General features: G+C 41.3%; 1 protein-coding gene across 1 annotated transcript in view; it reads right to left on the reverse strand.

The window, feature by feature from the left end:
* Positions 1-9,025: 9,025 nt before the first annotated feature.
* Positions 9,026-22,968, reverse strand: part of ISM2 (isthmin 2) — a 30,626-nt gene continuing 16,683 nt past the window's right edge. Inside the window, exons 2-6 of the mRNA XM_042438032.1 lie at positions 17,063-17,326; positions 15,649-15,982; positions 15,106-15,246; positions 12,120-12,197; positions 9,026-9,839 (exon numbers count right to left, since the gene is read on the reverse strand). Of these exons, the coding sequence (XP_042293966.1) occupies positions 9,322-9,839; positions 12,120-12,197; positions 15,106-15,246; positions 15,649-15,982; positions 17,063-17,326 (1,335 nt within the window). The 3' untranslated portion in view covers positions 9,026-9,321. The remainder of the gene's footprint in view (positions 9,840-12,119; positions 12,198-15,105; positions 15,247-15,648; positions 15,983-17,062; positions 17,327-22,968) is intronic.

Below are 22,968 nucleotides of genomic sequence, written 5' to 3' on the forward strand. Positions count from 1 at the left end.
TCTCAGTCATGGAGATTCTTTTTCTTTATAATTTAGTAGCTTCAGTCAAAGAGAGCCAGTGTGGTGTAGTGGTTTGAGTGTTGCACTATGACTGGTGGCAAGGGTTGGAATCCCATCTTGACCATGTAAACTCACTGGGTGACCTTGGGCAAGCCACACACTCAGCTTCTGAAGACAGCAATGGCAAACCCTTCCGAAGAAACTTGTCAAGAAAACCCCATGAAGAATTTGCTTTAGGGTTGCCATAAATCTGAAATAATAATAATTAATAATAATAATAATAATAATAATAATATCCCGCCTCTCCCTACGGATTGAGGCAAGTTACAATAAAAAGAAGTAAAAACACATAGCATAGAAATGACTTGAAGGGACACAACAAGAGGCTTCAGTAAAAACCAGTCTTTCAGGCAAGTTTTACAAAGAGTTGTCCACAAGAGGACAGTAATTCCCAATTTACAGGCCAATGTATGACTAATTTTTAACAGCTAAATAGCAGACAGATACAACATTTTTCTCTTCTGTAGTGGGAATACTCTATACTGGGAATACTCCTATTCAGTTTGGCTAGTACAGCTGGTTGAATATTGTTTCAGTTCAGTTGCAATAAGAATTTACCAGCACTTGGAATTTTTTTCCTATTCTGGATATTCGGAATTTTTTAAAAAATCTAAAGATGGGAAGAAATGAAACTAAGATTCTTCCATCTCTATTTCTAACCATGTGGATTTAATTCTTGATTTCCAGAACAGTTGCAACAGCTCTAGTATTTCTGACAGAATAAATCAGTAGATGGAATTTATTATTTACGTATGTAATTTATATCCCTCTTTACAGGCTCCAAGGCATTGAAACATTTGACTTTTAAATATTTAAAAGCTTAAGATCAATGGCCAGATTTTCAGTGACTATCTGGATAAGTCATTTCCGGTTCTCCCATCAATGGAGAATAGTCCCCAGCTGTAAATCCTGTGCATGTGGATCTCATGTCAGATCACTATAGCATACTGTGTTCAGTGAAATCACACAGCTGGTGCAGCAGGTTTCTAGTGACAGCCTTTTGTTGCCAAAAAATGGAGTGAGCCTAAACCTGGAACTCTGTAGTATATTTAATAAGAAAAACGGTCTGGGCCAGGATGACCAGATGCCATAACCACAAAGAATAAAAGATTCAAGAAAAATGTAGGACATTACTAAATAAAAGTTAAAAACACTAATATAAATGTAAATTCAGTCTTAGTTATGCTCATAACAGTGGACATTTTGAATTCTTCCTGGACATTTCCTTGAAATGTGGAACATGCCCTGGAAACGGAGGATGTCTGGTCACCCTGGTCTAGGCTTTTTCTAGGGTAAAGCAGATGACTACTGAAAGCATTCATTTAAAAAAAAAATCCCAAACTTGTGATAAAGTAGTCAAACAAAACATTAACTGGTGTGTGAGCAAAAGGTAACTGCTGGGAAATTAAGATTATGGTTGGCATCCTGATGAAGATTTACGACTTCATAAGTTGTAGAGTGTTCTTAAGAGGAGCATTGTAGCTGTGCTAATGGGGACATTTTACACGTAGAGTGAGCAACATGAGCATTGCACAAACAGGGCAGTGCATAGCAGTATTTGTGGGATAGGTTGCCTTTGCACAGTGAGGGGAGGGCAGTAGAAAGAGCCAAGAGATCTTATGCAGTACCCAGTTGCACACTGCCAGAATTCTGTAACGTGTGTGTATTGTCAGTGAAAAATATTCACTGTGAATAAACCAATATTCGGTGGTACTACAGCTGAAATGTTCTCTACAAAACCTAATAGGGCATCCTTGATAGCTGAGGAAGAAGTCTCTGTTGCACTTGTCTGAATTTATACAGGCTTGCACAGAGGCATACCTTACTTTTATCTGCAATAACAAACGAGAAATATTTGGCTTTACAACTTCTCTGAATGCGGGGGCAGTTGCTGGATCCATTGCTGTGGTAGCAGTGAATCTACTTTTGGTTCCATGCTTGGTCCTTTTTGAGGAATGATTGTAAAACTAAAAGCAGATTTGTTATCCCTTTGGCAGCAGGATTGTCCCTGCTGGAAGTGTACACCTACCCTTGCACATACACACGCATATATTTGCCATGATTCCTTCATGGCTGCCTCTCTAATTTTGAGCCCGAGCCTCAGACTCTGAACAGTTTACTGCAGAGCTGTAGCTGATGTCTGAATCCTACTGCAACACTGGGCCAAGTGATGGTATCAGTATTGCTGGATTGATTTCCATGTAAGTTGTGGACTTCATGATTAGCTGGCAATCTCCATTTGGCAAACAAAATGCTGGATTTATTCCTACACCCAGCCACCAGTGTAAGAGCTGCAGCCGTAGGAGCTGAATGAGCAAGAAAGCAGGGGGGAAGCTTTGAAGCCTCCTATAGTTATTTGAAATAAAACTACTGGCTTGTAAAAAGTTCCCACTGCAGCAGTTCTTCCAAGAATCTCATCTGGCTAATGTGAAATTGACCACCTGCTCTTGCTTGGTTCCTATCCAGGGCGGCTGTTTGAGAAATGGCTGCTTTGTGGACAGAGGATTTTGACTTCTTTCTGGGCTTGTCATCAAACTCCTCAGCAGCACCCTGTTGCTTAAATACACACCCGCTCCCCAGCAGCTGGATCTCACTTTGTAGCTTTACAGAGACCTTTGAAATGTGATGCTGGCAAATTCAGCTGTTGGCCAACACTCATCTGTTGGTTCCCCTGGAGAGAGCTTTGCATTCTTAGCTGAAGGGGATCTATGAAGCCAAACTGCCCTTATTGACAGGCTTGGCTTGGCGTCCTTGTCTGTTCGCAGGCAGTACTCCAGCTGTGTGAGTAATCTACATGAAGACAACCCACAGAGATGTTGGGGCCTTGTTATCTTGTTGCAGAAGACCAGATGGAATGTCTCTGCAGTCCTGAGGAAAGAAGAAATGGATAGCCCTCCTCAAAGACTGAAGGAATTGTTGCTAGTCTGTGGTGTGGGAGGAGGTGTAGTAGTTGGCCATTCACTAATCACGTTCATTGGCTGGGATCCTGTTAGTGGTGTACACAAGTCCACCTTAGACCTGCACATGTATTTTTTGGATTGTTGTGGAGATAGATATTCCATATCTATCTCCTCAATGGCAAAAAAGGTCAAATGCAGAATGACTGCACCATCTGCTGAGACCTCCAGAGGCCCCTGGTGAATGATGTACTTGATGTGCATCTCGCTACAGAGATACAGTCAGATATCTATGTGATTTTTCCTGCTCTCCATCAGCCACAGAATGACCAAAGAGTTTCAGTGGCTCAAGAGGGATGTTGGATGACCAACTGTAGTGCAAGTCAAAAAGTGGAACTATTAGGCTGCACCATACCATACAGGATCTCTGCCATTAATTCATACTGACCTCTCCGGATAATATAATCAATGCAGACCGTGAAAATGGCAGGTCTGTGTATTTTGGTCACTGAGAACAAAATTGTACATCAAGGTTTTATAACATAAATCTCCACATGCAGAGCTGCTTACTGATTATGCAGTAGACCTTTGTTTTCAATGTCAACAGTGTGCAACCAAATGCACAACCAAAGTAGTACTACCATTTTGGCAGGATACATATCAGCCAAGAAGGCTCATCCTTCATGTTTAGTGGCACTGCATGTGTAACTCCACTTCAGCAGTTTTGAACACAATATGAACACTGCAGATTAAACAAAAGAGTTCAACTGCTTCTGTAAGAGGATGCAATGCAAGTATAAAACATCAAAAAGTTTCCAGTCTATATGCGAAGTAAAAAATAAAAATGAAATTCAGTTCGTCAATTCTGGTCCTCGCAATTGTAGAAAACACTTGTAAATAGGCAAAGTGAAATCTATCATAGGCTTAGGAGCTGCCATAGGGTGAGGACTATGATAGTCCAACTGTGGTGCTCTCTACACAAATACTTGGACAAATGCTAAGTACTATTACTTAGGTATCACACTGAAAGCAATTCTGAAAGTTAACATGCTCCCTGCCACGCTGCTTTGTGTATGAAAAATTCAGTCAAGACAAGATTTCAAACTCTTTCCCTCCTGCCAATGTTGTTTTGCTGACCATTTCCCATTTTGATTGATACATGGCTGAATACAGAGGCACTTTTAAGATTGGCTGGGTAAGCATGGACTGATGGGGACAGGGGAAAATTGGCCCCTGCCCCTTTGTAACAGTCTACTCTTGAGTTGTAAACCTTGAAACAAAAAGATTCTTTGCTTTCCAGTCTTCAATAACTGAGATGTAAGGCTGTGTGTTAATAATAAAGTTTATTCATAAGAGAATATTCTGAACTCTTGCTTTCTTTTTGGCACTTCATACCCACACCCACACCTTCTTCCTGAAAGAGGCCTCATTCAACACCACTAGCATCTCCATTCCTTAAGCTATCATAACCATTATAATCAATAAATACTGTACAAAGGAAAGACTGGAAAAGAGAGGAGGACTTAGTGTAAATGAACCAACAATGGATAACATCTGGACCAAAAACCTTCACCACAAAGAACCAGGGGTAATGAGCAAGCAGTCATTCAAATGTTGCTGGGCTGCAGATCTCATCAGCCATAGTTAGGGATGATGAAAAGTTATAGTCCAGCAATATCTGGAAGGAATCAGGCTTCTCACCTCTGTCATAGAAGAACCACCTTTACTCCTCTTTGAAAAGTAACAAGGGCTGCAGCTGCACTGTAGAAACAATCCAGTTTGACACCACTTTAACTGCCATGGCTGAATGTGATAGAATTCTGAAAATTGTAGTTTGTTGTGGCACCAGAGCTCTCTGACAGAGAAGGCTAAATGTCTTACCGAACTACAGTTCCCAGAATTCCATAGCACTGAGCCATGGCAGTTAAAGTGGTATCAAACTGGATTATTTCTGTTGTGTGGGCGCAGCCCTAAAGTCCCTCCCGAAGACTTTTTTCTGAGGAATGTCAAAATGTCATGGGAAAAAGTGATTTTACAGATGACAGAAGTGATGTTCTCATAAGAGTTTCTTCCACAGAAGTCTTTCCCCCAAAAGAGAACATCTAGGTACCTCTTGGCTCTGAGGCCCCTCCATCAGAAACAAAACAGAAAAACCACAAAACATAGTAAAGCTCTCAGTCCCTAAAAATAAACAGCATTTGGCATTGTGTTGTCCCTTTCAAAGAAACAAACCACAGAACAATAATATAATTCAATAATGTTGGTCACAAACAACCGTATTTTGAAATAAAGTGCTTTTCATCTAAAGTCAGATAAAGAAGCTTTCCTTATAAATGCCATTTTGTACATCCAATACATACATACATACAATATATCTTTATACAATAACATAACCATATAGCGATAAAATTATGTGGCTGGGACAATATACAATATTTTATAGCTTAAATAGAAATTGCTGGACAAAATAGTTACATGGTACAAAAATACATCCTTGTTCTTTAATATTTACTCACCCAAATGAGACTGCAAAACTTTGTGGGAGTGTAAGGTGCTTATGAACAACAGCATTCAGTATCTAAACTCTTACAGACATCTGTAACTGACAGAATCATCACTCCTTGGCAGAAAATTTAGGCTCCTCCATTCCCAGCATAGAGCAGCCTTCTCTATGATCTTGGTAGCTGGAGATAATGGTAATTGTAGTCCATTCCATATGGAAGGCAGCAGATTGGGGGAAGCTGCTATAGAGCACATGTGTTGCAAATGCAGGCAAGTTCTGCTGCCAAGCAAGGTGCCATGTCTGAATTGTGCCCATTGTATGAATCTTAACTAATGCTACTTCCACATAATATATGTAGAATCAGCAAAGTATGTTGTTTTAAGAAAACCATCCAAACAAAAATTTCTGATAAAACGTTGTTAGGAGAAAAAAGGCAAAACAGAACATCGTGGGAGATGTTCCACAAACCAAAAATAAAGAATGTTCTAATGTATCCTCTAAGGATACATGCACACAAATACAAATACATGCTGTTGTGCTGGGTGGGAACTAGAGAGATAAGTAGAATAGATAATGACAAGGGATGAATGACAGTTTTTGGATTAATAATCTGCAACAAAGACCAGCACCATGTGGAACTTAATTCTCCAGACGATTCTGGACTTGTATACTGTATATGCACACATGTATGCATGTAAGTCTACAAGAATGGCAACTGTCCTTCAAAGGCAAGGCGTGCAAGTCTGTTTTACTGCAAAATAGACAAACAAATTCTTCCCTATTTTTGAAATCCAGAAACTGATGTTTAAGAAAAGTTAGCAAATAATTCATCTGAAAGTTAACTTGAATAAATAACTGCCACTAATTTTTAAAATAAAAAGGGATACTACAATACCTCACATAGCCTTCACTAATATACTGTACTTAAATATATGTAAATATATTAGCTGCAAGCAAGTAAGGTCATGATCACAAAAAACTACTGTCTTGTTTGTTAAGTGACAGCGGAGTATGTTCCTTTCACCACAGTCTCCTCTTTGCCCCAGCATGGTTCACAGCCTGTTTCCAACAGAAGCAGCAACGGAGTAGTTAAATTTAATTCATTTCATGATGCAAACATAACAAGATATGCAGTGACCCCCTCCTCCTAACCTAGGATAGAGCCACTGAAACCCCACCCACTGCCATTTATACCTAGAGAAGAGTAAGGAGGATTACAGAAGTGTCTGGTTAGTACATGGATGGGAGACAGGTACTGTAGCCTATATTTCACAGGAAGAAACTGACAAAAACACCTCTGAGTATTCCTTGCCTATGAAAACCCTATGAAGCTCACAGGGTCACCATAAGTCAACAGGAGACCTGAAGGCACATAGATTCACGCTGGCTATATCCCTGTATCAAGCCATGAAGCTGTTACATCAGCCGCTGTTATGTCAGTAGAAATAAGTGGATGGTATAACTGCTTAGCATCTGGCTACAGGGATATAGCCAAACATTCCTGCAAGCCCCCAGCTCTCCTTCAGGCACAAATGGCTGTGGTGGCACTATAGTAGGTCTAGGGAGTGACAAATGTTCCATGAACAGCAATGTTATGCTGAGCCATGCAGGATTGCAGCCCATGTATATTCCCCATTGACATTTTGGCAATCTTGCCAAGCTCCCACACCACCACCACCCCCCAAAAAAAATCCAGGGAGGGGGAATCATGCATTTATTATCCCTAAATGGACAAAACAACTGAACAGTTGTTTGTGTGCAATGGCTTTCTTCTAATACCCTCTAAACCTAACAAAAAGTGACAGTATATCTCAGAAATCTAAACCAGAAGAGACTTCTGGGTCAGAGTTTTGGCCAGTGTTTGAGTGCTTTGGCCCATCACTGATCTGTGAAAGTGGAAGCTGTGCCCAGTGCCCACCACAGTTGTCCAAGATTACAGTAGGAAGTGATTCTCTGTATATCTGCAGAAACCGAGGTACAATTTTTAACTCACAAATTGCACATATGATAATTTACTTATTAATTAAATTGCCACTAGAGGTCACAAAAGAACCCTCTGAATCTGGACAAACATCAGACGTGTGCTGGAGCTCAAAAAATAGAAAATTTGAGGTGGTCACATGTGGAAATCTTTAGCCATAAGATGTTGCAAGCTTAATGAGTGGCTAACTATTGGCATGGCCCTCAAGGAATCTCTAACAGATCTAGCAGACAGACATAGGTAGTAAAATGCACTGGCTTCTAATGCCCTGAGAAGGCACATGTCTGTGAACACTTCCCTAGTCTCTAAAAATAATACCTTTTTGGGGTCGGGTGGAGTGGGGATTAAAGAGATCAGAAGAAAACAGAGGGTGTTTTCCTAGGAATTTGCACAGAAATTTTACACAGCAAAACCATGTGCATTACTTTAAAGGGAAATCATGTTCCTGGAGGCAAAAATATATGGGTGCTGTTTGTTGCCTGTCTTGGTACAGGAGATGGAAGAGGTTAAGCAAGAACAAGAGGCCCTTGCCTTTCTCCCCATCACTGACCAGTGTTACTCAGCCTTGTAGTTTACCAGGAAGGGAACAGACAAAGCTGCCTTATCCTGAATCAGACAACCGGTCCACATGGCTCAGCATTATCTAGGGCTCATTCACGCTACAAAATTATAGCAATATTATTCCACTTTATCTGCCTTGGTTCTGTCCTATGGGATCATGGGATTGGCAGTTTAGGGAGGGGCATTTGAAATTAACAGCCAGAGAGCTCCAGGATTCTGTAAAATGGAACCATAGTAGTTAAAGTGGAACAACAGCATTATAACTGTGTGGTCTGAATGGGTCCTTACCCTTGACAGGCGGCAGCTCTCTCCAACATCATGTTGTTGGTTTTCCAGCACCTGCTGGAAATATCAGGAGTGAATCTAGGATTTTCTGCACACAAGACATGTGCTTTGTCCCCAGACTGTGGATACCTGGGCTCTAAGTCAGTTGTCTTTTTCTCTCAGGTCACTGAAATGTATAGAAGAAGAGGGATTACAATGTCTGGGTGTTTCCTTTTGTTATCTTCTAGATAGAAATTACATCCAGTTTTATTCCATCACAGCCCTAAAAGCAGGTTGGCCTGAGCTCCCATTTCTCTACTTTAGGGGCTACATTTTCATATACACCCCAGAACTTTCATTCCCAGCTTCCAGTTTACTCATCTTCAGTTCTCATCCCTCAATAACACTGTTGAATATAATACACAAGCAAGAGATCATTACTTCTCTTACCTAGGGCCATTTGAAGACTGTAGAGCCTTGTTCCACCAAATTCTGAATATATCTAACAATGTTTCTCTTTTATCTAAAACATAACATTGGTGTATTACACCAAAGATCACTTCAGCCACTATACAAAACAATCAAGCATCCTGCAAACATTTGTGCCTGAGGAACTTTGAAGTCTTGCTTGCGGGTGTGACATTTGTGGATGCAGTATAAAATGAGTCAAGACAGGCCTTTTAAAGTGTGATCTTAAGAGGCTGTGCCCACCATCATTCACTTCCTCTCTGGGTATAGTGCGCATTCCAGAGTGCCATTCTGAGCCAGCTGGACCATAAGAATTGCTAGGCGATGCCACTGCCAGGAAATAACATGAAGGTCCCTACAAAGAAGGTGTGCCCAGAGCCATTGCAGAATCTATGCATCCAATTCCTTACAGATTACTTTATTACAAAGGGAATGGAATGCAAAGGATGACTCTGTAACCACCATGAACCAAAACTCTTCATTGATAAAAAAGCAGGGTGGTGGCAAGAGATCCCATTCTGCTCTCTAGAATGCTGTGTAGTAGACCAAAGGTTTTGTGCTCTTCAAAGCCACCTTTTCTAGCTTTGCTAATATTCCTTGGCTTCCTGTAGTTGAGAGAGATATTCATCCTCTGGCGGATTGTCAGTACATTGCTGCCCATTATTGGGCGGCCGCACCACATGATACTTGCTCCAGTCGCCCTTGCAGAGAATCCATGGCAGCATGTCCACTTTGTAGTGCAGCTCAGGGGAGAACTCCGTACTGATGAGATTAGGGGCTCCAGCCCCTTTGCCTCGCGTAATGAGCTTGGTGTTTTCATCGTAACAGCAGTGCTGCGCAGCCAGCGTGGTGCTGTCCAGAGAGAGCATGGACCGTAAGCAGAAACGGGCAGTGGGCTTGTAGATGTCCAGTCGTTCCTTAGGCCCACTGGCATCCCGCCAGCGGAAGTTCTTGCCCTGCCTCTCATCCCGCAAGTTGACGGCACTGTACACAGCTTCCAGGGGGTAGGAACAAGGACAGCTGGGCAGGTCAGAGAGCACTTTGCTTAGATATTTGTTGAGGAAGTCACTTTTGCAGTTAAGCCACTTTTCACAACTGTCCACATCTGGGGAAAGCAGATGGGTGGGAGAAACAATCAAACTCCAACTAATTCTCATCAGTTCATTCTGGCCAGGACTGGCAAAATTCTAAAGCAGTAAGCATTTTTCCCCACAGACCCCAAACCACAAATCCCCTATTACTATTTAAACAAATTATAGACTGCTTACCATACCTAAAATTGTATCTCAAAGAATCCATATTTGACTGCCAAATTGTCCCCATAATGCGCGCATATATATATATATCGGCTTCCTGAATTTGGAAATTAACAGGAGTGACTTGTGTTGGGGGGGGGGGGATGACTTTTTTGAGTGGCACAGCAACAAATTTAGCACTGGTGAAGGTGAACAAAAACTAGGGAAAATAGGTCACTCTAGACTACAACTCCTATTATTGTTATTATTATTATTATTATTAACCTTTATTTATAAAGCGCTGTAAGTTTACACAGCGCTGTTAATAAGAATGTTCATTTACTTTATGGATTTAGGATATTCAGAACCTGGAGTGTGCCAGATTGGAGAAGATAAAATACAGGATGCCAATACCTGAGCATGGATACCTCAGTTAACAAAGCCTCTGACAAACAAGCTCCTTTTTATAAAGTCTTTTTGCACTCATCCAGCCTTCCTTTTCTTCTGGATGTTTTAGCTGCATTATCATGAGGAGGAGGATGAAGGAGGGCTGCCTCTAAAATCCCTTACTGAGTGCAGTGAACAGCAAAACATAGAGAAAAGGAGAGCAGATAAATCTGCCTAATAAACTATTCCCAACATGTTTTTAAAAAACCATAGATCTATAGGTTTGGCTGGCAAAATGGAATTCATAAGAGAAGAGGAGACTTTTGGGGGAAGGACACTACAGACAGATTTTGGAAAAGGCTTTCACATGATCTCTCAGAGATTGACTATGTTTTTGTTTACTTCTACAAATTCAACATTGACTTCATTGTTTGATTTCACACATGATTATTTTTTAAAAAAATTAAATTAAGAATTTGCTCTGTAAAAAATAATTTTACAGATATCATAGACTGCCAAAAATAAATAAATACATAAATACATTGGTCCAAGAGCTAATAAAATGTGAACTGTTCTTTTTTCCTATTGCGTAGAAATCTATCCCTATCCCTATTCCTTAACAAGATTAAGTAAACAAAAACTTTAGAACAATAAAGCAGAGACTCCTCAGATTATTCTGTACAGAATATCAAACACTGCATCCTTTGGTTTTGCATGAAATTGTGGAAAACACACATATCCCCACTAGTGGGATGTCAAGAAAAGCTTCAATATAGCAAGTATGAAGGGATACAATTTTAGTTTTAACTGGTTTCATATTTTTCCAGTCTTAAATTTGATTCCGTTCCGCATCAGTTTGCAATTTTTAAAAATAAAAGGTCTCCATGAAAATTCATACAGATTTTAATGTGCTGAGGCATTTTTGTACTCTGTGTTACTTAATACATGAATACTTTACAAGCAATTTCCACAAATACAATGCATATTATCTATATCTGCATTTTTGTGCGCTTTCTGTTAATATACACATTCTTCTACACTTTTTCAAAATGAAAATCTGCATCATGAAGTTCAGAGAACAAGGACAGGAACGTTATTCTGCACGTTGGTTCAAGAGTGGCTGCATATTGGTTCAACATTAAATCAGTCACAATGACAAAATGTAAATTAAAGAGTATATCTGAAGAATTCAAAGACCTAGACGGTGAAGAAAGCCAACAGAAAGAAAATAAACTGATTTGAAACGTAGTAGCGGAAAAGAATTCTACAGATATCATGGAGTGCCAAAAAGAAAAATGAATTAGTCCAAGAGCTAATCAAACGTGAACTCTCCCTAGAAGCCCAAATGACTGAATTGAGGCTATCATATTTTGGGCAAATTATGAGATAACATGATTCACTGGAAAATATGATCATGTCAAATAAAGTGGAAAGCAGCAGGAAGAAATGAAGACCACACTACAGGTGGATTGATTCAAATCAAGGAAGCCACAGACCTGTGTTTGTGACTTCCTTGATTTGATTCAATCCACCTGTAGTGTGGTCTTCCTGCGTTTGCAAGACCTGCATTTGCAAGGACTGAACAATGCTATTAATTACAGGGTCTCTTGCAGATCTCTGATTCGTAGGGTCTCCATGAGATGAAGCTGACTTGATGGAACATTACAAAAACAAAAATCAAACACTGCAGATTTGTCAACTTCTCTTTCCTTCCCTAATAGTGATGCTCAGTTCCTTCATTCAAGAATAAGCACTTTACTAACCTGAGTTTAGGATCCCTGTGGAATTTTCTGCTTCATAGGGTGCCTCTTCAGTGGTGAGATCCAACTCCCCATCTGCTCCTTGGGAGAAGCAGAGATGCAAAAATGTCATGGTGAACTTCCTAAGACATTAAACATTCAATTTCAAAGACACTACAGGGATAGAAAGTGCAACTGAATGTCAAATCCTTGCAGTATATAACTCCTGCCCTATCCTCTTAGACACCACACTACAGCTATCAAAAGTTACATTTTTAGACAACTTTCAGAATCCTCCAGCCAGCATGACCAAGATGGCTGGAGATTTGGGGAGTTATAATCCAAAATAACTTTGTACCCAGCCCCCACCTCACCCTAACACATACTAAGTGTTCAAAACCTTGCTTTTGACCCTCAAAGTAGGCTTCAGTTAATTGTCTCAAAACATCAAATGCAAGAAGCATCTTAGAAAAGCATCAAAAGAAACAGGAGACCAGGATGAAAATGTCCATGTGTTTGTTCAAAGAACCAGCACACTGAAAAGATTTTCATTAGCTTTAGGTAGCTTGTAAATTCCATACCAACACAGTTTATATAAAGTAAACTAGATGTGAAATTTTATCTTAATATCCCTTATTTCAATGTTAAATAGCATAATAGATATTATGCAATGTTTTTTTCCATCGGCTCATGGGGCATGGCATTTAGACAACGCATGCTCCGGCAGCGCCTGGAAGCCACCCTGGAACTGCATCAGGGCCACCTAAGGTGCCCAAAAACCGGTCCCAAAAGGAGCAAATCTTTCCCACTCCTTGCAGCGGTCCATTTTGGACTGCAGCAGGAGGTGCCCTTGGGGTTGAAGCAAGTGTTCACTGTCGCCCAGGGACAATCGAGCCGGGAGCAGCTTCTGGCTGCTCCTAGATGTCTGTCTGCTTCACCCCAAAATGAATTTCAAGAGGGAGAAATGGAAAGTACTACACTTGGTCAGTAAAAATGAAATGCAGAGATATATGATGGATGACACCTGGCTTGACAACATGGTAAGAATTGTTTGACAGTGGAATATGCTGCCTCAGAGAATGGTGGAGTCTCCTTTGGAAGTTTTCAAACAGAGGCTGGATGCCCATCTGTCAAGAGTGCTTTGACGGTGACTTTTTGCATTGGACTGGATGGCCATTGTAATCTCTTCCAATTCTATGATTCTATGTGAAAAAGATCTAGGAGTCTTAGTAAATCACAAGCTGAATGTGGATCAACAGTGTAATGTGGCAGCTTATAAATCCAATATGATTCTAGGCTGCATCAAAAGATGTAGTGTCTAGATTGAGGGAAATAACAGTACAGTGGTGCCTCGGGTTACGAAATTAATTCGTAACGCGGCCGCTTTCGTAACCCGAAAAGCCTTCGTAAGCCGAATTGCCATAGGCGCTAATGGGGAAAAGCCGCGATTCCGTGCGAAAAAGCCGAAAAAAGCACCAAAAGTTTTTTCGTAACCCGAAAAAACATTCGTAACCCGGAACAATGTTTTCCTATGGGATTTTTTCGTATCCCGAAAATTTCGTAACCTGGGTATTTCGTATCCCGAGGTACCACTGTATCATTCTATTCTGGTTTGGTCAGACCTCACCTAAAATGCTGTGTCTAATTCTGGGCTTCACAATTCAAGAAGGATATTAACAAGCTAGAATGTATCCAGAGAAGGACAACCAAATGATAAAAGGTATGGGAACCATAGTATAAGAGAGGCAGCTTAGGGAGTTGGGTAGATTTAGCCTGGGGAAGAGAATGTTAAGAAGTGACATGATAGCCATATTTAAATATTTAAAGAGGTTTCATATTGATGATGGAGCAAGCTTGTTTTTTTGCAGCTCCAGAGAATAGGGCCCAGGGCAATGCATTCAAACTACAGAAAAAAAGATTCCACCTCAACGTTAGGAAAAACTTCCTGACATTAAGAGCAGTTCGACAGTGGGGGTATTTTGTATGTTCCTGCATGGCAGGGGGTTAGACTGGATGGCCCTTGTGGTCTCTTCCAACTCTATGATTCTGTGGAGATTATCACATTATGTATCCCCAATGGGATACAATTGTGTTTCAGATTGCAAGCGGATATTATTGTACTTAAAAACGTTGCTGCTGCTGCTGGGCAACTGCAATCCGCGTGCAGCCCAGCCGACTTTCAAACATGGAAAGCTCTCATCTCTGAAAATCAGCTGGCTAAGCGTGACTGGGACCCAGGCTGCATGTGGATTGCAGTTGCCTGGCAGCAGCGGTGGCATTTTTGAGTGCGATAATATCCGCTTGCAATCCAAAACGCGACTGTGTCCCTTCGGGGATAAGTCAGATTTTCTTTAAAAGAAATAATCTCCTATGTTTGTATGATTGTTCCATTTGTTCCTGTTAAGAAAATACAAAGACACTGGTCTTTCTTTAAAAAAAAAAAGAAGACATTAAGGAAAAGCTGGATGCCTTTAACACCTGAAATGAAGGAATTACAGAACAGGAAGGGTAATCCAGTTCAATTCCCTTCCAGCACAGCAAATACAATGCTAAGGCATCTCTGACAGAATATCAGTTCAATCTATTTTCAAAAATCATCAGAGGAAGAAAACTCTATCACCCTCTGAGGCCATCCATGCCACTGTAAAGCAGTTTGCAATTTAAGGAAGTTATTCCCAAAGTTTAGTCAAATTTTCTCTTCTTATCTGAACACACTGTTTGGGGCCTAATAAAAAATGAATTTGCTCCATCTTGCATGTGGCTACTGTTTCACTTCAGGACAAAGGTGACCACTGACCAAAAGGATTCCCTCACTACTGGAATCTCAACTTAACCCCTGTAGATCTTTGAAAAATGGATTCCCAAAAAAAGTGCCAACAAAGCAACTCAGAGGTATTAAATAGCCTGACTGGTAGCTTTAAATAGTTAAAAACAGAGAGAATTCAGTCTATAGAGAAAAGGCAGCACTAACAACTGGGCAGGAGAAGACAAAGAGGAAGAGAAGGTGTACCAAGGCACCGGTGCAAGTCACAAGTTCTCGATTCAGTGGCAGTACACGCATAGCCACAAGAGCGGGTTCTCTTCTGATTGCCACTGCCACAGGTTACACTGCAGGGAGACCAGGGACTCCACTCCTCTTCATCTTCATAGTCTGCAGAAGGCAAGACAAACACAACAATGTTCTATGAAGTCACCGTAAAATTAGGCTAAAAGGGACTCTGGGGTGAAGTGCCGTCAGTACACTTACCATATAGCATCCAGGTCTACTTCTTCTACTTCTCTAGTGCGTATGACAGAAAACACACATATAGGAGGATGCCTGTAACACTGTAATTTTAGCAGGTTATAATCCATAATGCTGGGTCCATTATATTGGCTAGTGCTGAAACTCACATCTCAACTGGAAACAATAATTAGGAGTAGATCAGAAGTTTCTGCACAAAGAAGACTCTCTTGCTCTAATGAAAGGCCTACATGTTCTCCACCATTCCTTCATGAGCAACAGGAAAACTCGACTCTGCAGACCTATCAAGACCAACCAAGAGAAACTCACCATAATTATACTTCTCTTTGAAAATCCAGTTCTTCTGTCTGGGCCACCTCTGATCCCAGTCACCTCCCACTCCACTCAGCACTGTTTCCTCTTCATCATACTCTGAAGTATAGTCTTCATCTTCTTCCTCCTCTCCCTCACCCCTGCTCCTTGAGTCCAAGTTGTCATCTTCATCACCATCCTCTACAGGGTCTGTGTATTCCCAGAAAAGAGGCCAGAAGAGATCTTTATGGGACAGCCACTCTGAGGAAGTCAGAGACCAGTCATTGCTAGTTTCCTTCAGCAAGTCCATCTCCATCTCTGCCTGAGGATCATCCACTACCTCTATGGTTACCTGGAAAACAAGATAGCATGTTAAACTGGAGCACAAAGACTAAAAGACCTGTACTGTTATTCAACCAAACAACCTACCTTCAAAGGTTTCACTTTATTTGCCTATCTTATCTTTTACCTTTTGATTCAGTGCTGAACAAGACATTCATTCTTTGTGTTCTCCTGACCTTGGTTTCTTAACTCTAACTGTTCCTCATGGCTGCCCATTCCACTCTTCAGTATTATCACCACTCAAGCCCCAATTCCAAATCTGACATTTTGTTCAAGACCCAAGATGGTGGTTGCCATTCCTTTTTATGGTATGATTAAGTTAAGGTTAATAAGGATTTTTATATTTTTTCTTTTAGGCATGCATGTTTAAGAAGTTGGGATAAATACAAATCAAGATGGGTGGGTGAGGGTTGATAGGAAGTATATGTGAAAATGTCCAAAGGGTCAAAGCTCCCCATTCCTGCCCTATAAGAAAGTTATACTGAGAACTGTGGTGCTCGTACACCAAAGAAAGTATTTTTTTCTACATCATTTTCCTCCATGGAAGAGTAGGTTGGGAATTCAGCTGAAGAGTCAAAACTGCTAGCCATGCAGGCCTCCAGGAGTGATAACTGAGCTTGGAAAAAAACTCTGTCCCTTGTTTTGACTCCAAAATGATCCAGAGGGCTTTTAAAAGCAAAACTGGAAGTGGAATTCCAACCACTTCTGGTTGTGTTCAGGGAGGGGTCAGTGTGTCCATGACAGACCCCAGTGGCCAAAATTTGTTCACCCTGCAAAAAGGTTAACAGTGGATTCCATCACTTTGTTTCTAGTCTAGCATGTATAACTTGACAACCAGTGTGGCGTAGTGGTTTGAGTGTTGGACTATGACTCAGGAGACCAGGGTTTGATTCCCCACTGTGAAGCTCAGTGGGTGACTTTGGGCGAGTCGCTCTCACTTAGCTGCAGAAAAAGGCAATGGCAGACCTCCTCTGAACAAATCTTGCCATGCAAATGGTGTGAAAGGGTCCCCCTAAGTCAGAAATGGCTTGAAGGCACACAACAGCAGCAACAACAACAACTGTATAACTTGAACAGCCCATGGGCCTACCTGGATGTTTGGATTCTGGGCACTCAGATCCACATTGGCTAAGCCCGGCAGGTTTTGTAAATCCAGCACAAAGGGTGTGCTCTCTTCCTGAACTGTACCACCTGGCTGAAGGGACTGCAACTGGTTCTTGGTGGCAGGATGCAACTGCCAACGGCGCTTCTGTCGGCGTGGCATGGCTTGTCCATTTCGCCTCAGGTTCCGAACCTTGTTAGACTGTGGCAACTCCCTTTCTTTGATTGAAGCCATGTCAGGTGAAGTTGAGATCTGTTTATATAAGGCAGTAATGGAAGCATCAGCATCAAAAACCCTGTATATAAATATACATATTCCTGTCCTTCTCCAACATGGTTGCCTCCAGATTTGTTGGACTATAACTGACCCTGAACCAAAATGGCCACAATGGGAGTTGTGTCCAGCACATCTAAAAGGTGCCATATTAGGGAAGTCTGCTGTGGCATAATTCACTTATCTTACTTGGCTTAATTTCCTATCAAGGTTACACCCAAGAAATTTTGGACACAGGTCTCAATGGACTCTACAACCCCAACCCAGCTCAGAAGCAAAGAATAAATTCAAGTAACTATGTTTACTTTGCTTCAATCCCTTGATAGTTTTGCTTTCTTTTTGTCTAAAATTTAGATAGTTCAATGCCATAGGGCAAGGACCTATCTTCCACCTGCTTATTCAGTTATTAATGTTAGCTTACCATACATACCAAGTGATTTGCAAGGTGACTTATTAACAACAACAACAACAACAACAACAACAACTAAATTCAGATGTGGTTCCAGCACCAATAAAATAGCAAGAATTACTAGAAGGCAAGAGGACAACAACTATCCGTCTGCTAAATAGCTTCCAAGAGAGCAAGGCCCTTGTGGTCTCTTCCAACTCTACGATTCTATGATTCTATGATTCTAACTTTCTCCTGAGGGTTCCAGTGGCAAGTTACACAATCTAAGCACCATCACCAAAAAGGCCTTGACCTCCAGTGCCACCCACTGTACGTCAGCAAAATAAGGATATGGTCAACAAAGATGATAAAGTGGACATATTCTTAGGCTATTCTGTAAAAAAATAAGTATTAATATTGTAAGTAATGCCCCATAAACAACCACCCTTCCATATTACGACCCACATTCCCAGCTTACTGATTATACTGCCTCCCATTAAAATGGCACAAACCAAACATGGCTTTTCTGTTTCAATGTGGCAGAGAAATCAGGACCAATTAAATTCCTGTATTTTATTAGAGTGTTGTTCAAACAAACAGATCGGCTGCATTTTATATTATCTGGACCTGCAGAGTGGAAAACTGCTACACTGGTGTATTTTATGTTTTCATCATGATCTTATTTAAGGAGACAAAAAGGGGGAGGTGAAACTTAATGTGGGAATTGGCCAGAGCCTTGAGATCAATTTGTCAGTTAAAATAATGAAGCAGAACTAGAATCCTAATAAAAAGTAAAATCCCTAGTAAAAGCTTTCCCTGTGTTCTGCTATATTTAATATGTTGTGCCAAGGATCTCCAAAGTGTTCCTCAGAAGACTCCTCTTCAGAGCACTGGCAGATTACATCTTGCTGCTAGGAGTTCAACAACATGTGCAGCCCATGTTCTCTAGCCTTGCTCCCTGTATGTGACTTCCTTTCACTACAGGAGCCCAGAGTGGAGCTGGAGGATTAGAGGAAACAGGGATGTTCCCCTCCCCAGATGGGATACTGAGAAGCACTATTACCTGCAATTAGGGCTTGATGGCTTGGGAAGGACTCTTCCCCCTCCATCCCACTTTCATCCTGACCGCTGGAGCACTTCAAAGGGAGCTGGAGCCAGTCCTGACTCACATGAGCGCACACACAAGGCATCGCCAATGGATTTACTAGGGCTGCACATCAAAAGGACCCGAAGCCTGTCTTCCCCTCCCACAGTGAAAGGAAGAGAGAGCAGCAGGAAGATTGCTAGTCCCTTTGCTTTTTATTAAGGAGCCTAGCTACCCATGGCAAAAAACATTGCAAGAACATACACACACATCCTAGGACTAGAGCCAGCATGGCCTACTGATTTGAGTGTTGCACTGTGACTTTGGAGACCTGCTTGGCTATGAAACCCACTGGGTGACCTTAGGCAAGTCACATGCTCTCTTAAGCAAATCTGTCAGCCTCAGGGGAAGGCAACAGCAAACCTCTTCTGAATAAATCTTGCCAACCGCCCCCCCCCCCCCATGATATGGCCTTATGGTCACCATAAGTTGGAAATGACTTGAAGGCACACAACACACACACATCCCAAGGCTAGCTTTCACATGCACAGCTGAGAGAAACACTGACAGAACAGTCTGCTGGGATTCTGCAGTTTCCCATCCACATCTCACCTGTCAAATGAGGGCTTGAGAAGAGTTAAGACTGGCTTATGGAATATCCCCAAAAAGAGCCCAAATATGTTACTATTGTATTTGGGTACCAAGTACTCAAATATGGTACTATTGCTCGGAAGTACTGCCCAGAGCCAGCCCTACTATTAGGAAAAATGAGGTGAGCTTGTTTTCTGCTGCTCCAGAGACTAGAACACAAACCAGTAAAATGAAATAAAATGAAAAGATATTCCACCTAAACATTAGGAAGAGCCTCTTTACTGTAAGAGCTGTTTAACAGTAGAACAGGCTGTTTCAAGAGTGGGGGAATCAACTCTCCTTCTTTAGAGGTTTTTAAACATGGGTTGGATGGGCATCTTTTGGGAGTACTTTGTGAATTCCTGCTTGATGGGGGTTGAACTAGATTACCTTTGCAGTCCCTTCCAGCTCTATGAGATTCTATTAGCCATTTGATTTGGGGCCTCAGAAAAGGACAACAAATGGTTTGCTATATAATTCGTTATGTTTATACAGTTGGCCCTCCACATTTGAGGATTTACTTTTGCAGATTTGATTATTTGTAGTTTTGATTATTAATATGTTCTCTCTAGGAATCGCCTAAGCTCTCCAGCACAATTCTGCTGAAAGTTGGCCATAGAGTTGTGCTGGAGAACCTAGAGTTCTTAGAGAAAACACTTCTCTAGGTCCTTCAACATGATTCTGTGATCAACTTCTGGCAGATGTTGACCATAGAGTTGTACTAGAGGAACTAAAGATTCGTAGAGAGGTGTTCTCTTAGGTAAAAAGAATAGTATTTTTAGTTGTGGTTTTTCCACATTCATGGAGATCATTCACCCTTAACCCCAGTGAATGTGGAGGGACAACTGTATTTTCACTGCCAAGGAAAGGAAGAGTCATCTGAGGAGCTATAATTTGACCAGCTTTGGCTGTTATGCTGGCTGGCTTTGGGGGCACAGGAAATAACTTCTGCCCCATCTCAGGCAGCAAACAGTCTTGCGTTGGCCCTACCACTGTGCCATATGTTACACCCACCCATTTCAGTTAAGATAAGAACTCTGAAATGAAAGAGATCTGTATCACAATCAGCATTAAAATCTATATAAAGTGAAGACACATGCAGCCTTGGAAACAGATTTATGGAATTTACTAGCCCAAACAGACTGAGGCAAGCCATGTGGAGCTGCCCCTAAAGTGTTATATTGTTTTTAAATTGTATTGTTTTTAACTTGTTGTTCGGTGCCTTGAGTCCTATATTGGGAGAAAGGCCAAATATAAGATGATGATGATGATGATGATGATGATGATGATGATGATAATAATAATTCAGAAACTACAGCTATCACAAAATGTGCCAGATTGGTGTTGGATGTTCATTTTAGAACTTCTGTCATATAAGACTAACAAGAATTGGTCTGGCTTCCAACTTCTGAGTTCAATTCAAGCTGCTGATTTTGTCAGACAAAGCCCTCAGCAATTTTGGTCAAGGACATTGGAAAAACTGTCTGTCCCATGATACGTGTTGTACATCCTATTACCCAATGAGGCTAGGCGGCTTGGTACACATGTCAGGGGTTCCTCTGTAGCTGCTCCTCAGCTGTGGAAGTCGGGCTGACTCCATTCCCTTTGAGTTTCCAGTAGGCCTAACTTTTGGTCTCTAAAACTGGTTTGGCTATTGTAAATGTCTGGTTTTAAATCACTTTAGGGAGCACTTTGTGTCTCTTCTTAAGCAGGTTTTTTAAATTAATATACTTAATATTTTAATATGTTTTTAAAAGTCATTATATGTCACCTCAGGGGCCCTGGTGGGCTCTGAGATGATACATAAGTGCTTTAAACAAATTTGTGAGTACACATTTTTGCACCTAGCCTACCTCCTATTCACTCTTGGGAGAAGCACAGTAACTAAAACCAGTCATAATTTAGACCACAGCACATCCTTAAAAGGGCTTTAGAGGTGGCTTAGAGGTTAAGACACCGATTCTGATGATTGGAAGGTCAGAAGGTTGGCAGTTCGAGGCCCAAGCACTGTGTGACAGAGTGAGCTCCTGTCACTGGTCCCAGCTTCTGCCAATCTAGCAGTTTGAAAGCATGCAAATGCAAATAGATAAATAAGTACCACTGGTGGGAAGGTGACAGAATTCTGTGCAGTCATGCTGGCCACATGACCATCGGAGTAGTCCTTCAACAATGCTGACTCCCTCGACTAGGTAATGGAGATGAGCACCACCCACTACAGTTGGTTACGACTAGACATTCATATCAAGGGAAAACTTTTACCCTTATCTACATCCTTACAAAACCGGAACTCCCTCCAGCCTTCAGCCAAACAGACTGAGTCACCACTAAGTCAGCATTATGCCCTTCTGGGCCTTAACTGGATTATAATATAGTTCTGATCAACCAAGGAGAACAGAGATTTCAGTAACTAGCTATCAAAAGGCCTGAATGTTACTTCAAATTGTTTTTGTTGGGAAAATTGCTTCTTCAGGGGAGGTTAGGTTTTTTAAATCCATGTTAACAGTGTTATACCCTGGGTTTAGTGTTGAACGACCCAGACATCATCTGGACTATTCCCACTAGACTCAGGGATTGGGCCCTGCATATCTGGTCTCCACATCAAGAGGATGGGAGGAAGCCAGTTTATTTGGCCTGTGCAGACAGAGTCATAGAGGCAGATCCAGTATCAGTGTAATGAGATGTCATGATTAATCCAATAGTCAGTTGGCATAATTTCCAAGCCCTTACCAAAAGCAACCCCAACTTTGAATGCTAGGAGTTGCAGTTAAACACTATCTAAAAAAACATATTATTCCCACCCCTGGTATAAACCACCTCTATAATTTTTTGGTGCTCCCCCTCCCCATCAGACCTGCCAATAAAATTTCCTTTTTCACTGACTAAAGGCTTCATCACTACACTAATCTCATACAGTACTCTTGGATGCTGGGAGTACTCAGGGGTACAAATATGACAGGGAGGGAGGCCAAATAAAAGCACTGCATCCCAAATAAGAATTCTGCCCATAGCAAATGAAATTTTCCTTCAGTCCCAAATTTGTAGCACTGTAGGAACTTCAAACTTCAAATGAACATTTAGAAATACAATTTTGGCATCCAAATGAAAGGGACAGGCAATGTTACCAAGGGAATGTGAACACAGCAAGCATAAGATGTAAGTGATTTTCAGTGTCTCTCTGTAATGCTAGAAACTGCTGTATGGTACAGGTGGAACTGCAACTGGCTTTCTGTTCTTTTGGGTGGTGGGGAAGGAAAAGATGGCCCTTCTTTTATGCACAGACACTTTGTTGTAATCCATCTATATTTCAAGACATGACACAGCTTTGTTGATAGCCAAATGACTAGGCATGGCATTTTAGCAATATGCCAATTTTCTTTTCATAACTTGAGCTAAAATCCTTGTTCATGTAAAGTTTGTTGCAGGGGGTATGCAAAAACAACTGCTTACGATAAACATGCCTCAGTGTGTCTTGTTGTGTGCCTGACCCCAATTCTGATTCAGACTCTTTCATAAATGGCA

Source organism: Sceloporus undulatus, chromosome 1 (assembly GCF_019175285.1).
Source record: "Sceloporus undulatus isolate JIND9_A2432 ecotype Alabama chromosome 1, SceUnd_v1.1, whole genome shotgun sequence".
NCBI classification, from domain to species: Eukaryota; Metazoa; Chordata; class Lepidosauria; order Squamata; family Phrynosomatidae; genus Sceloporus; species Sceloporus undulatus.